This window comes from Gobio gobio, assembly GCF_949357685.1.
Source record: "Gobio gobio genome assembly, chromosome: 12".
NCBI lineage: Eukaryota > Metazoa > Chordata > Actinopteri > Cypriniformes > Gobionidae > Gobio > Gobio gobio.
In genome coordinates this window covers 9,902,914-9,919,662 of record NC_137105.1, presented here as the reverse complement: position 1 = coordinate 9,919,662, position 16,749 = coordinate 9,902,914, and the positions used below count along the sequence as shown (strand labels likewise).

Here is a 16,749-nt window from a genome sequence, read left to right as displayed (position 1 = left end):
GCATTAAATTGTATTCTTACAGGCATTATTTTTTTTAGATAGCCAGTTTATATTGAATATAGCCTTCATAAGAAAGCGCAATGTGATGAATATACTTATTAACCTGATCTAGCTTCCGAAACCCCCGCTACTGCCGCACGAGCGCGAGATCTTGCTTTCCTGCCACTGCGCAGGCGCACCTCTCTCTGCGTCTGCTGAGTGGCTGAGAGGAGCAGCGCATTCAGTTGAGGCTGTGCGCTCTGCCAGAGAACAAAAAAACTAGAGCTGCGTCCGAAATCGAATAGTTCTCTACTATATAGTGTGCGAAAAACAGTACGCCAACAGAGTAGTACGTCCGAATTCATAGTAAGATTCTTACGAGATTCGGCGAGATTCTGAAGTGCGCATGCGATGGACACTTTACTCTCCTCCCATGAGGCCATGGAAGACGATTTATGAATGGAGGTGATGGGACGCAACTGACGCTGGTAGGTCACATGATGACAACATGGCGGATGTAGTACGTCCGGATTACATTCATACTACATTAATTCATACTATATAGAACATATTTTTTTAACGGTCGCGAAGTTCGTTCAAATTCAAATGTAGTACCTACTCACCCAGTACGTGATTTCTGACGCAGCCTAGTGGTGTGGGTTGTGCCAGAATCAAGTTCTCTTTCGCTCTTTAACAAACAATAACACACAGAATTATGCCTAAATGTACGTTTTATGAAGTATCCTCATAAGAACAATGAGTTTTAAATGAGTTAAATAACGTCTAAAATTAACTTTGAACAAATATTTAATATATACTGTCTTTATTTTTTCTACATTGGTGATTTACTGTGGAATTATTACATCATACAATATATTAAAAACATGTTTTAGACAGAAAAATGTGTGAATAATCTAGAAAAAAATTTCAATTGACAGAAAGTTTACATTAAAATATATTATGCATACCCACTATCTATCTACCTTTTGTATTTATTGCTTTGCATATTGTATGTTGAGGGATGACTGATAAGCAGACATGCTATTTATGACTGGATGGAACTTTTGATAACTTTGCAGTAAAAGTGGCTATTGATTTTGCCCTATCAGTGTGGCTCTCCTAAAAAAATAGCTGTTTAGGCTTGTGCACCATCTCGAGGGGAAATGGACACATGAGTGACGCACACACATAAGGAAACTCAGTTAAACATACTGCGGTAAAAATTCAAAATGTGGAGTTTTTTTAACTTTTTAGAAAATCACACAACCTAGAATGCTGTTTTCCTAAGCAGGCTAGCATCACGATTAAAAACGTGACACTGATTTCATACAACAGTCCAGTTAACAAATAGTTAATATTAAGTCAATTACATTTTAGAAGGAACATTGTTTGAAATTATTTTCACTGCTAAAATAGAACAAAAACAGTCAAAGATCACAGCAGAACCATAGTGTAGCAACCCTGAATCCCAATGTGCATACTATCCGCCCTATATAGTATTGAATATTACTAATGTCTTTAGGATGGATAGAATGCACATTGAGACGCAGGCTCAGTCTTGATTTCGTTACTGAATGATTCAGCGTTTTGACCAATCGGTTGAGTCAAAGATTCAATGACCCATTTATAAACACCTGCCTCATTCTTGAATGAATCAGCCATTGGAATGAATCGTTTGAATGAATGACTCACTTAAGACAGTTACTTGACGCCATCTACTGGTGGTTTACTTTTAATTTCTTAACATTTCTTACAATCCCATAAAATTATTTAATGCAGTTGTAATTTTTTTATTGTAAATTTGTAAATGATTTAGTTTGATTGGTAACAGACACAAATCTATCACACATGTAGATTCAAGTATGTTAAAGCTCCAATATTCTAAAAGGATATTGCTTCAGAAATTTTACACTACAAAAAATCTCTTTTTTTCGGACAAGCAACTGTTTTACTCGTACAAGTGAATGACAAGGCTTAATGTCGAGCCCTGTATGTAGTCTTAATGGGCCGCGTTTCAGTCACCATTTTATATTGTCTGACAACAAAAACTGAAAAATATATAGATGAAACAATTTTATTGGGGATTTGGCTGTATTAAAATATAAAATGGGAGCATAAAGGGTAGCAGCAGAGAAGCAAACAAATATAAAGGGCTGACACTTGGCAGAATGTGAATGCAAATATTCGAATTGCCGTATGACGTCATCTATCGACATTTAGCGACATATATATGGCATTAAAAATAAAACAAATTGGCATTAAAAAGCATTAAATTAGATTTGATGAAACCTGCAGAAACCCTGACACAGTCAAACCAAAAAAGATTCAGACACCTAATATCATTTTTAACTAGTGGGTGCAGGACACTATAGTTCATTTATGTAAGTGACGATAGCAAAATAAAGTAAACGGACACATTATACCCAAAAATTCTTCGTACAGTGGACGACGAGTAACATTGAGAAAAATTTGGGACCAAAGTTATTCAGACACTTTGACATGACCATGTTTTTTCTTTAATTGCTAATGTGACCTTTTACACCACAGACTGAACAAAATTCAGCTTTGCTTGGTAATTGGTTGACCTAAATTGGTATTATCTGATTGTGTACTTAAATTGAACAGCTGATTGGTTGATTGTAATCCATTACAACTTTTTATCAAAGTTATCTGACATTAGCAAAATGAATTTGTTCTGACACAGTTTAACTCTGAGTTCTTGTCATATTTTATTACCATTTTCTAAACTAAAGCGAATAAACTGTGATAATGTGAGAAAATGTTGAAGGTATCTGAATACATTTTGGTTTAACTGTATATAAAAATGCTGGATAAAATGCTAAATAAAATCTATACATATAATTTATTTATAAATAAATCCGGATGCTATATTAATTTAATGTTCAAAGGTATGATTTGTCAAATTAAAATTGTATTTATATTTAAAAAAATATAATGTTTAATATAAAATTTCCAAAATGTATACATTATAATTAAACAAGAAAAATATATACATATAAAATGTAAAAATATTTATTTAATTGAATATATATATATATATATATATATATATATATATATATATATATATATATATATATATATATATATATATATATATATATATATATATATATATATATATATATATATATATATATATATATATATATATATATTTATATATTTATATATTTATATATATATATATATATATATTTATATTTATATATATATATATTTATATATATATATTCAATGAAATGTAAACTTGAACTTTTTATTTATTTATACATAAATTTCAGCACTATTTCTATGTCAAATGAAAACAATAATTCATAATTTAATTGTTTGTTCAGTAGTCCATTGCAAAGGTGATTTGTAAAACACATTTTACCTTGTTCATACTGTGTTCCTGTAACCATTATCAGGTGGCAGGAAGTGCTGAATGTAAGGAATTTTCTGGGTCTGGCTTGTATTGGCTGAGCTGTAGTTTGGGTGTACGAGAGAGAGAGTTGCGGTCCTGGGGCCGGTTTTCAGCACAAACAATGTGGTCGGAGGGCCTCCGTTTCATTTAAGCACTGGAATGACCAGCTGAAACAACTGTGCTTTTGTGCGGGCCGTGCGGTTTGTGAAGCGGCCAGGTCTCAGATTTACTGTGGGATTCTACAGCATGTTCCTTCAGGCCCTTGCTGGTGGATATATATGGACAATAAATAATGTGTGTTCCTGCAGGTACTTGGTGCACTGCCTGCAGTCAGATCTGAATAACTACATGCCAGCTTTCCTGGAAGATCCCGATGAACAAAACCCACAGAGGCCCAAGATAGGTGAGCAGAGACCTAATCTCACCTTTTCAGATGCACAACAGTTGCTTTTTTTTGACCTGGCATATATGACTATGAGTAGATAAGTAGGTCTTAACCTGTGTTTAAAGGACACAAAATATTTTGTCTTAGTTTGAAGTGAAAATTGATATGGTTGTGGGACCCCCTAGTGGTGATTTTGAAACTCAACAGCAGAAGTGCTCTGCCCAAATCAGTGATATTTCAGTTCCTTTACAGCAGTTTACAGCGTGTTAATATCTTATCTTATCTTATATAAATATACAGTGAGGAAAATAAGTATTTGAACACCCTGCTATTTTGCAAGTTCTCCCACTTAGAAATCATGGAGGGGTCTGAAATTGTCATCGTAGGTGCATATCCACTGTGAGAGACATAATCTAAAAAAAAAAAATCCAGAAATCACAATGTATGATTTTTTAACTATTTATTTGTATGATAAAGCTGCAAATAAGTATTTGAACACCTGAGAAAATCAATGTTAAAATTTGGTACAGTAGCCTTTGTTTGCAATTACAGAGGTCAAACGTTTCCTGTAGTTTTTCACCAGGTTTGCACACACTGCAGGAGGGATTTTGGCCCACTCCTCCACACAGATCTTCTCTAGATCAGTCAGGTTTCTGGCCTGTCGCTGAGAAACACAGAGTTTGAGCTCCCTCCAAAGATTCTCTATTGGGTTTAGGTCTGGAGACTGGCTAGGCCACGCCAGAACCTTGATATGCTTTCTACAGAGCCACTCCTTGGTTATCCTGGCTGTGTGCTTCGGGTCATTGTCATGTTGGAAGACCCAGCCTCGACCCATCTTCAATGCTCTAACTGAGGGAAGGAGGTTGTTCCCCAAAATCTCGCAATACATGGCCCGGTCATCCTCTCCTTAATACAGTGCAGACGCCCTGTCCCATGTGCAGAAAAACACCTCCAAAGCATGATGCATCCATGCTTCACAGTAGGGATGGTGTTCTTGGGATGGTACTCATCATTCTTCTTCCTCCAAACACGTTTAGTGGAATTATGACCAAAAAGTTCTATTTTGGTCTCATCTGACCACCTGACTTCTTCCCATGACTCCTCTGAATCATCCAAATGGTCATTGGCAAACTTAAGACGGGCCTGGACATGTGCTGGTTTAAGCAGGGGAACCTTCCGTGCCATGCATGATTTCAAACCATGACGTCTTAGTGTATTACCAACAGTAACCTTGGAAACGGTGGTCCCAGCTCTTTTCAGGTCATTGACCAGCTCCTCCCGTGTAGTTCTGGGCTGATTTCTCACCTTTCTTAGGATCATTGAGACCCCACGAGGTGAGATCTTGCATGGAGCCCCAGTCCGAGGGAGATTGACCATCATGTTTAGCTTCTTCCATTTTCTAATGATTGCTCCAACAGTGGACCTTTTTTCACCAAGCTGCTTGGCAATTTCCCCGTAGCCCTTTCCAGCCTTGTGGGGGTGTACAATTTTGTCTCTAGTGTCTTTGGACAGTTCTTTGGTCTTGGCCATGTTATTAGTTGGATTCTTACTGATTGTATGCGGTAGACAGGTGTCTTTATGCAGCTAACGACCTCAAACAGGTGCATTTAATTTAGGATAAAGAATGGAGTGGAGGTGGACATTTTAAAGGTAGACTAACAGGTCTTTGAGGGTCAGAATTCTAGATGATAGACAGGTGTTCAAATACTTATTTGCAGCTGTATCATACAAATAAATAGTTAAAAAATCATACATTGTGATTTCTGGATTTTTTTTTTAGATTATGTCTCACAGTGGATGACAATTTCAGACCCCTCCATGATTTCTAAGTGGGAGAACTTGCAAAATAGCAGGGTGTTCAAATACTTATTTTCCTCACTGTGTATATATATACATATACATATATATATATATATTAAAAAACGTATTTAATAAATATTTGTTCCAGCTAATAGCAATAGTTAACATTGCACCATTTTAATTGCAATTAAAATAAATACAAGAATAATAGTACCTTTTTCTGATAATACCACATTAAAAGCCTTGACTTTCCTGTTTTGCCACAGACGATGTTCTGCACACGCTGACAGGCGCCATGTCCCTTCTGCGGCGGTGCCGAGTCAACGCGGCCCTCACCATCCAGCTGTTCTCGCAGCTCTTCCACTTCATCAATATGTGGCTCTTTAACAAGCTGGTGACGGAGGCCGACTCGGGCCTGTGCTCGCACTACTGGGGCGCCATCCTACGACAGCAGCTCAGCCATATCGAGGCATGGGCTGAGAAACAAGGATTGGAGCTGGCTGCAGACTGTCACCTTAGCCGCATAGTCCAGGTACCACACACAAATATACATACTGTTATACTTACACTTATCAAGACCTTCTGTAAAGTTGCCTTTTTATTTATGCATTTTTATTTTTATTTTGAATTTAACTAATATAAGTTAGAGGTTAAACTAGTTATGTTTACTACACCCGATCCCAAACCATTACAGACACGTTTTGTCATTTTTAGACTTATCTGGTCCAACAATTTACTCTTTTTCTGTAGATCAGTTGTTCCCAAACTTATAACATCCTTCTGAGTATCCCCTCTTTTCCACTTAGATTGCAGTCAAACCTTTTCCTTTAAGGGACTATATGCACCCTTAAATAGATTTTCAGGTGCATTTTTACCTTTATAAAGGCAATTTGGGAACACTTTATTTCACAGTGTCATTGTTAAATGTTACATGTAGTTACTATAGTAATTACTATAAATTATGCATAATTATATGCAACTGACCCTAAACCAAACCCTAATCCTAACCCTATAGTAAGTACATGTAGTTGCTTAATATTACTCAGTACTTAAATGTATAATTACAGTGTAATAAAGAGCCCTCAAAATAAAGTGTAACCAGTCATTTTTTTTCTAACATGTATTTGTCATGAGTTGTCAAATTCTGAAAATTCCATTAATTGAATTATTAATATAGTTAATAAATAAAAAATGTATTAATGAATTAAACAAAATTAATAATTTAAATCAAATGAAATCAGTATCATCAGAAGCATATTTGCACTGCAGTGGCACAAGCTATATCAGATGTATTCACACAGTTTAATGCTGCTCAGAGGTGGCATAAATGCAATTACAATGCCATAAATAATGTTATGAGATAATGTTTTAAATAAATAAAAAATTCAGTAGAGATATGAAATGATGGTAAAAATGAAGTGATACTTCTAAAAGTTAAACTAAAACTCCAAAATAAAAGTTTGTGTTTACATAATATATGTGTGTACTCTGTTAATTATTATTTATATATAAATACACACACAAGCATGTATATATTTAAGAAAAAAATATTATTTTTATATATAAAACATTTATATTTATATATATTATAGATTATATAAATGTATATACAGTATATACATGCAAATATTTCTTAAATATATACATGAATGTGTGTGTATTTATCTACAAATAATAATTAACAGAGTACACACACATATATTATGCAAACACAAACTTTTATTTTGGATGCGATTAATCGAGATTAATCTTTTGACAGCCCTACTAAAAATATGTATCAGTCTTAATGAGTGAGTCCTCAAGTCAGTCATTCATTCAGTAACGAAGCAAGTGGCTGACTGTATGTATGAACTGTATTCTGTATTAATTCTGTAGCTGACTGTATTCATCGATCCCAATTCTTTCAAAGCCTCCGATTTGTTCTCTAACGCAACACTGCAGTGTGTTGGAGACGCATAACAGTTCTGCTGTGGCTTGCATTGGAACTATTATTTAGTTGCAAAATAGAGCAAACAATATTGACAATACTGTGTTCGAAATGTACATCACTTAATATTACCGTTTTGTTTGTTGAACTGTTGTTTTAATGCGAATATGGTTACCACGATTGAGCTTAATCGCATTAGTTTGATCAAAGTTTACATGAGGTAAAAAATCCCATTAAATAGGATTACATTATCCCACCGCATTATGAGAGTGCATGTAAATGCTACTCAACCTCGAGAATGGCAGTAATGTAGTGCGATTGACTAAGGCAGCATACTTCGCTGCACGCAACCTATCATATGCACGCTGCTTGTGTGGAGGCACTCAGTTTTGACAGAAAGATGAGGGTAACTGATTGGATGTTATGTATTTGACCTTTTATGGCACTACTATTTGCCCATTTTTACACTAGATGCTGAATTTTGCCTGTTAGAAATACGTGCTAGGTTTTAATATTATTTTAAGGTGAGGTAGAACGAAATAAACAGCAAAACTCAGCATTTTGTTTGTGTACCCGCTTTGTCACCTCTCACACCCCACTGCTGTGTGCTAAATCTATAATCCTAAAACACAATCAAGATATGGTTTGCCCCATTTATGAACCTTTTTTCTTGTGGGTGCATCCACATAAAGAGCTTGTTCTATTCTTTTGCAAACATTTACCCCCACAACATCAGCTAAACATGCATGTACACGCACAACCGGATTATAATCCCTTGAGCTGTTTTGAGTTTCTTTCTTATGGCTTAGTCTGTTTTGTGTATATAATGATTGTTTTATAAGATGGAGGAACATCATGTGTCATTTTTAAAAACGTGACCTTAGGTTATGTTGCCCGTTCATGCTTTCACTAATCGTTTGTGTTCCAGTTTAGGGGTAGTTGATAGTGAACATGGCTAACTTCCCAACATCAAGATTTTACCTTAAGAAGTATATGAATGTATAAGAAAAAGTGTATCTTGTGTTTTATTTTTTTGACCGTTTTTCACCAGATTTTGAAAGTTTCACTTGAATTCTCTTGCAGTGTGACAGTGGTTTTTAAAGTGCAAATATTTATTTAAATCATGATATCATTAAAATGCTGTTTTAAATGTGACATTGCTGTCAAGTCATAGTGATGTAAAAAATATATATATTTTACAGCAATTTAGTGCAGACATATAAATATGGTTGTATTGTCCTCAATGTATTTTAAACTGTAGTGCACGTACCACCAGTGCTTTGCAGAGACCGTTTACAATACTAAAAATACAGATTATTATTATTTTTATTTAAATATCTTTAAATGTATTTATGATTAAATGTATATTTATGTTATTTCTTATTTTCTGATATAAACTATTTTAATTTCGATTTGTCCATCTAACACCCTAATTCATAGACTATGGGTGCTTCTCAATTCTTATTTGTGCATCCTTGTTTCCTTTCCCCGCCTCCTTTCCTTGCGTCTTAGCTCCACCCCTTTAGGATGCGGGGGAAGGATGCAAGGAAAAGACGTGAGGACGGAGGAATTGAATGAAGTGAAATTAAATTGTATATCCCCGCTCCCTTTAGCGTCACTTCAAAGCGTCGTCAATTAATGATGACTCTACACCGCTGGATTTAGTTTGCACATCGGGATTCTTGAACATTAGAGATAACTATTTATATTGTAATAGTTTCAACCCCTACACAATACCATATTTTTCCATGTTTTATTTAATATTACCAGTTATTAATAACTAATTATTCCCAGTTATTAACAGCTTTTTATTTGTTGGATAGTATTACAGTTTGTTTCTTTCATTTTCTTGTTCTTTGATATAATTCTGCAACTGTCAGTTGTTGTTATTTGACATACATTTGTGTCTTGTACATGTAAACATAATAATAATAATGATGAATAAACTGATGTGAAGGGGGAGGAGAATTTATACGTGCGTCACATTTAGTTGATAAAACACTTCCGCAAAGGATACACCCGTGTATCCTCGCTCATGATTCCGAAGGAAGCCTCCTCGATCCTCGCCTCCTCGCGGTGCAATTAGAGAATTGAGATGTCCTACCAGATGGCTGAGCTCGGTCGTTTTCAGGGTCATAGGATGGAGGACGGAGGAGCGAGGAAACGAGAAGGGATATTGAGAAGCACCCTATGTTCTGTCTTTGAGGGTACATTGGTAGTGTCTAGATGATGTTCTGGTTTGATTGAAGGTTGTGCTTGTCCTGAAAGGTTTAGGGAGTGTTCACACTTGGCAGGTTTGGTTAGAATAAACCGAACCCTGGTGCGATTGCTCTGTTAGTGCGTTTCATTTGAATAAGTGTGAATGCTGCCACCCGAACCTAAACAAACGGACCGAGACCGCTGAAAAGATGGGTCTCGTCCGCTTCCAAACAAACTCTGGTGCGGTTCAAATGAAAAATAAACGCTACATGGGCCAAAGACACTTAAACGAACCAAAAACGGGACAAGATGTTAAAAGATGCGACCCTAAAAAGGACATATCCCAATGCCTTTAGGCTCGGTGTTAAAATGCCAGTGTGAACGCTAAGCGGACCAGGACTTTTTTTGGGGGGTCCGGGCCAAATGAACCAAGCGAAATAATCTACAAGTGTGAACACACCCTTAAAAACCACTGTCCTAATTAGATGATGAACTATGAATTGAAACTTTATCATAACTGACCCTCTGTCTCTCAAGGCAACGACCCTCCTCACCATGGACAAGTACTCCATGGAAGACGTGCAGAACATCAACAACACCTGCTTCAAGCTCAACTCTTTGCAGCTCAACGCTCTGCTGAGCAACTACCACTGTGCTCCTGATGAACCCTACATTCCTCCTGTAAGTGAACTGTCTCATTTGGGCAGTTTAGTCCTGCCCTGATGACATGTGTCCTTTTTGAGATAAACCGAACCAGGTGTGCTGCACTTTCACAGTAGCTCTGCTCATTTCCTCCAACCTCATAAAATGACCTTTTTGTTTGTTTGAAATATCACACTCATTACTGTAAAAGGTGCTGTAATTGATGTTAGCCATTCTGGAACCTCTCCCAGACTGAATTAAATGCATTGCATTTTTTCCAAAGCTCACTCTACAAAGATATACAACATTGGATGGAGGAGAGTTTCGCTGCATGTCAAGTTTCGCTAGAGTTCTTATGTAACGTCATGATCATTGTCCCTGTCGTGCCCACAGGAGCTGATCGATCACGTGGTGGCTGTGGCCGAGAACACGGCAGACGAACTGGCCCGAAGCGATGGGCGGGAAGTACAGCTGGAAGAGGACCCTGATCTCCAGCTGCCTTTCCTACTGCCCGAGGACGGCTACTCGTGCGATGTGGTGCGGAACATTCCCAACGGATTCCAAGAGTTCTTAGAGCCACTTTGCCAGAGAGGTACGGAAGATAAACAGACTGCCGCAACTCTAAATGAGTTTCAGAGTGTTTGATGTCAATTGTGGTGTGCACAATGAGTATCAGGTGGATGGTGAATCATCAAAGGTTGTTGCGTTTATTTATTTAAGGCTGACGCAATGTCAATGGAATGTGGTTTGTTAAGGTCCTGTAGAAAAGTCTGTTTGCCTCCATTCCTATCAGTATTTGTGTTTTGCAAGAGAGGGAGAGTGTGAGTGTGTTTTTTACAGGTGTGTGACAAAGACAGTGACATTTCGAGTTTTACGTTTGGTGGATGTGTTCTGATCAGCTTGTTCTTCTCCAGGTTTCTGTAGATTGACTCCTCATCCACGCTCTCCGGGAACTTGGACCATCTATTTTGAAGGGGCCGATTGCGACAGTCATTTCTCAGCTGACACGTCAGAACTGGTAAGTTATAATGCCATTTGGGTAGATAGATGGGTAGGTGAGCAGATAGATAGATAGATAGATAGATAGATAGATAGATAGATAGATAGATAGATAGATAGATAGATAGATAGATAGATAGATAGATAGATAGATAGATAGATAGATAGATAGATAGATAGATAGATAGATAGATAGATAGATAGATAGATAGATAGATAGATAGATAGATAGATAGATAGATAGATAATTTAATTATCTATCTATCTTTTTACAAACAGTGTAACAGTGACACTAAAGAAATACTTTAAAACGGTTGCAAACGGATCCAGGGAATGTCTGATGTCAGTTGCTAGTGTGTGTTCTGTCAGACTAACATTTGTCTTAGATTCCAGCCAACACCAGTTACACCACAGAGGGCAATATCTGACCATAATGCCCAAGGACTGGCTGTAAATAATATCATTCTCCTTACCCTGAACACGCAAAGCCCTTAATTGCTCCTCCTCCCCTGTAATTAGTCGGTTTTTACTGTCTCTCTTATTTTTACGTAAGTGGATGTTTTTTTTTTTACATAATGTCATAATCTCATAATTTTTTTAATTTTAATTTTTTTACATAATGCTGGCCTGCTTAACAGCAGACCGAGCTGGAGCTCGGAGCGCATTTAAATACCACACAGAAATCTTATGAACGCAACTTGGTCGTGTGCCAGACCAACCCACCCACTCCCACATCCCTTTCTTACAGCCGTCCCAGGACCAATGCTTACCGCAAAACTCACACATTGTACATATGAGATTTCCTCAGTCACTATGAAATCAAAATTGACCTTGTTTGCTATTCCTGGTCTTATTGTTCATGATTCAGGACACAATGTTTTAAAGAGAAAAGATGATGTTTATAATCAAGACATTATCTTGGCCCAGAAAAAATGTTCTCTAATAGCAAAATAGGTATTCAGACAATGTTTTAGGCGACTATTGTAGCTGATGGCTTGTAGCTGTCTTTCTAAACTCTTGCCAATAGTTTATTTATGTATTTATCCCTTTCTTGACAAGTCCACATTAATATTAATATTATTAAAAATTAGATGTTGGTTGGATGGATGGATGGATGGATGGATGGATGGATGGATGGATGGATAGATGGATAGATGGATAGATAGATAGATAGATAGATAGATAGATAGATAGATAGATAGATAGATAGATAGATAGATAGATAGATAGATAGATAGATAGATAGATAGATAGATAGATAGATAGATAGATAGATTTATTTTCATTTTTCCACATTGAATATTGTTTGACTCACTTTATACAAGCAAAATTACTTACAAATGCACTTTTTTCGAGACATTTTGAAAACATGCTGTCCCAGAAAATCTTTTTGAAGAGAGCATGCTTGACACTTGCCCTCTTGCTATTTGCATGCAGGTAGTTTATTTCTTTCTTTCTTTTTTAGCCAACCAATTAAACCAATTCTGCCTCCAAGCCACAAGCTCTTCTCAACAATGTGGATGGGTAGCATAGCTGAAGTTCCATATACAATGAATGCTTGCCATGTGCAGCATTTACGCAGTGGGGCTCTTAAGGAGAGGCTGTGGCACTCTTCCTCTGTGGGAATCTGGTCTCTTTCTCCCAGGCCCGGCCTGTGCATAAGCGAGCCCACTGAGGCCTGATGCACTCTGGAGCCGACGCATGTGGCTTTCATTCTTGACTCGTCTCCAGAGCCCGCCGTTTCGCTCTGCGGTCGGCTGTGCTCTGAGAACCAGCAGTGGCAGAACCTCCCTAATTCTCCCTCCTCCTCCTCTTCTTAGCTCAGTTTGCTCTAGTAACAGCCACCAGACACAGCTCCCAGAAGCAGTGTGGACCTAAAGCTGAAGATTCAGTTCTTTTCACAAGTAAACTCACCTGTCTTCTCTCTCCACAGCCAATGCGGAAGGAACCGGAAGTTGTGACCGTGACTTTGAAGAAACACAATGGGATGGGCCTCAGTATTGTGGCGGCCAAGGTAAGAGACTTCTTTTTTGGGGAATATAATATTGCCCCACTTTAAATTTTTATGCGTTTCTTGCAGGGGTCTGAGTGCTGTTGCAGGGATAAAATGATCTAAATTCTTGAGGATGGCATTTGGTTTGGGCATAGATCTAGATCCAATAGCACTTTGATGCAGATAAAGAGAACAGTAAGAGTTTTTGAAGAACCATTTTGGTTCCTGATGTTGGAAGCTGCTAAAATCTGAGTGGGCAGTAAAGTTGTGGCATAATTTGCCAGGCTCAGGTCATAACAGACTGTCCAAACAGGCATGTGCTTTTGAGAGGACACACTTGGTTGGTTTAGTCACAAGCTGGTCTGTGTGATTGTCAAACATTCAAATTCAAAACGAAGTCATAAGCAAATCGATTCTGTTTCCGTGTCAGACAGACTGCTCCTTTCAGCAGAAGGAAATGTCTTTTGGGTCGTCACACGTTTCACAAAAACATTTTTTATGTTCGAGTTTATGACTCAAAGGACTAAAATATTCAATGTTTTTGGCAAGGTTCCACCAGTTACTCTCATCAGCAGAGAAAGATTAGTTTCGATGTCAACATTGCATGTTAGGGTTTTGTTTATACTCTAAACTCTTACTTGTAGTGACTGATATATGCAGTTAGAACACAAGTTACTGCGCAACGTTCTGTTTCAGATTTAGATTTTTCATTGTGGGTTTTATGGAACAGTTTCAGTTCAGTAGCCTGTGTTTCACCACTTTGGTGGACAGAAGAACCTTTTTTTTCCACCAGATGTGCTTCAGGTTCAGAGGAGGTGTAGAGGCTGGAGAAGGGGGCTAACAGGAACTGTTTATTTTCATAGCAAAACCTCCCCTTTACAGCTTCTATTTTCAACTCTTAGTGTCTCTGAGGAAGCATGACGTTTGGTAGAGGTAGAATGGAGGAAAAGAAAGGGAGGGAAGGAGTGAAAAATGGGAGGAGAAGGAAAGGAGGAGTGAAGAAGGGGTGTAAGGCATGCTTAGGGACAAAGGGGAGGATCTAAAGAGGAGAGACAGTTTGTCCCGGTGTGCTGGGACGCAGCTGGAAGGCGAGTTAAAACTTCACCTAACTGTTAGTGAGTTGTGGGAGTTTCTCTTGCATAACAGTCTGGATGTGGTATTTCTTACTCTGGCTTCAGATATTTGCATATGGTGTTTAACATGTAGCCCAGGAGTCGCTCCTCAGTAGACCTGCCTGCTTTGAAAGAGTTGGATACGTTTTCCTGGACCGCTATTAGTTGATTTCTCAGTTCAGTCTCGACTCCAAAGAGGAGCGCAGCACCATGTGGTTCTCTGTGGTCGGGAGGAAGGAGCCGGTAAGAAACCACTTGACATGGAGCGTGTGTCTTTTTTTTATGTGGGAGAGTGAGCAAGTAAACGCTGAGAGATTGATGGTGTGCTAAAAAAGACATCACAGTGATTTTAGTTTGTTTATAGTTTGCCGTCAGGGTGGCACTTTACAATAAGGTTCAATTTGAGAACATTATTAAAATGCATTGGGTATCTTGAACTACAAATGAACAAATGCTCATTAATCGTGGTTCATTTTCATTCATACTAATGGTATTACTAATGGTCTAGTACTAATTCATACAACAGAAAGATATCATATGTAGAAATTAAGGTTAACCCTAAGATTAATAAATGATGTTAAAATACTGTTCGTTTTTATTTTTATAATTTCATGTTAGCTATTGCTAATTGTAAAACGTTAAAGCTATCAGATGATTGTAAAATTGAGATCTTTTTACTAGGAAAGGAATTGAAGTAATTTTTGTACCCTAAACATGGTACTTCAGACTATATAAATGCCAGACAAGGACATGCACACTTGCACACATTAATTCCGGCGAATGTTATCAAGTGTGAGAAAGCAATGTTTTGCCAATGTAAACAGAGTCATGCGACCAGACTGCACAAACGTGCACGTTGTACAGGTGGTACATTTTCTCTATTGGCTCTCGCCACACATTTAAAACCATATCAGTTTATGCACAAAAACACACTTAAGAGCGGTTGTACAGATAAAGCATAGCTAAGCATATCTACATTTCATTTTGTGTTAGTTTGTGATAACTTTGTACTGTACTGTACATTTTCAATCTTAGATGTTGTGCACAGAGCGGTGTTGTGTATTCAGGGTCACAGGGATAATGATTACAAACTCTGGACATTGAGTTCCCCATCATGTATCCCAGTATTAGTGACTCGTCATTACTTGTTGCAAACAATATTTTAGGGTTTGTCCAGCCATATGGCCATGCTACCGTCCCAGGGCTTGATTTTCTTAGGCTGCAGATGTTTGTGCGATAACAGCTCTTTTGGGATGGTGTTACGTTTCAGGGGAAAGAACAAGGGAAATCCTGACCTCCGTACTTCACACTGACGAGGGCCTACCTGACGTTTTCCCATGAATTCTGCTTCGGTGCCGAAATAAGTTATTATAAGCCGCAAGAATCAAAACGGGATTGGTCTTCTGTTTTATTGCAGAACCCAACTTCTCAAAGCAAAACTGTTTGTTTGTGTACTTGATTTGTTGCACAATAGCTCACTGACTTCCTTCTCGTGGGCTTCTTGATCTCATCCATGACAACAATGGAAGGATGTGTGACTCCCGTACGCGAGCCTGGATTTCCTGAGGACTTTGAGAGTGTAGAACAGAATGTGAGCCCAACATGGAGTTTTGTCTCCTGATCTTTTAGTAATCTGAACTGATATAAAGTGAAACCAATGTGACTACCCACCGTGGAAATGTACCAAAATAAAATGTTGAATCACAGATTCAAAAGAAAACAGGACCATGAAAACCCTCTTTGACCATTTCTTCTTTGGATTTAGGACACTGTGCACTTTCTAGTGGGATCTTTTGACAGGTGTGGGTGCATACCCTGCTCAAGAACTTAACTTCAGCCCTTAGGCAAAATGAAACCTACAATTGTCCAAATAGAGATGCTTCAAACTGTCAGAGTGCATTCATCAAGATGATCATGTTTGTGAAATTTCGTACTTTGACAGAGAAAGCAGATGGTAAGAGTAGGGAATTGTGTCCCATCGGAGGACCATCTTCCATTTGAAAGTTTACAGATGTGTTGTCTATGAAGGGACTATTTTAGTGCATGAGAGCACTACAACCAAGTTGTTTGTTAGTAAAACTTCAGGACATTCTTATGTTTGAAGCAAAAGATGTCAAGTTTGCGCGTAAAAAACCGAACCCTCAAATTAAGCTATGATTCATGTCTTGGACATAATTCTGTCCCTTTACAGCAAAATATTCAGCGGAGAGACGTTTCCTTTGTGTCCAGAAACGGAGCTGTCTTCTAAACGCACTACCAGAGGACCATGAAGGAAGACAGACCTCT

The 16,749-nt window shown here is 37.8% G+C and overlaps 1 protein-coding gene across 7 annotated transcripts in view; it reads left to right on the top strand.

Annotated features, from left to right (window-relative positions):
• Nucleotides 1–16,749, top strand: part of afdna (afadin, adherens junction formation factor a) — a 168,933-nt gene that overhangs the window by 113,388 nt on the left and 38,796 nt on the right. For all 7 annotated transcript variants that reach the window (XR_013817697.1, XM_079832080.1, XM_079832081.1 and 4 more), the window contains 6 exons: nucleotides 3,715–3,809; nucleotides 5,858–6,123; nucleotides 10,255–10,398; nucleotides 10,753–10,951; nucleotides 11,274–11,377; nucleotides 13,292–13,372. Coding sequence is in view for 6 of the 7 variants with exons in the window: in XM_079832080.1 (XP_079688206.1) it covers nucleotides 3,715–3,809; nucleotides 5,858–6,123; nucleotides 10,255–10,398; nucleotides 10,753–10,951; nucleotides 11,274–11,377; nucleotides 13,292–13,372 (889 nt within the window). In the remaining variant the exon portion in view is untranslated. The remainder of the gene's footprint in view (nucleotides 1–3,714; nucleotides 3,810–5,857; nucleotides 6,124–10,254; nucleotides 10,399–10,752; nucleotides 10,952–11,273; nucleotides 11,378–13,291; nucleotides 13,373–16,749) is intronic.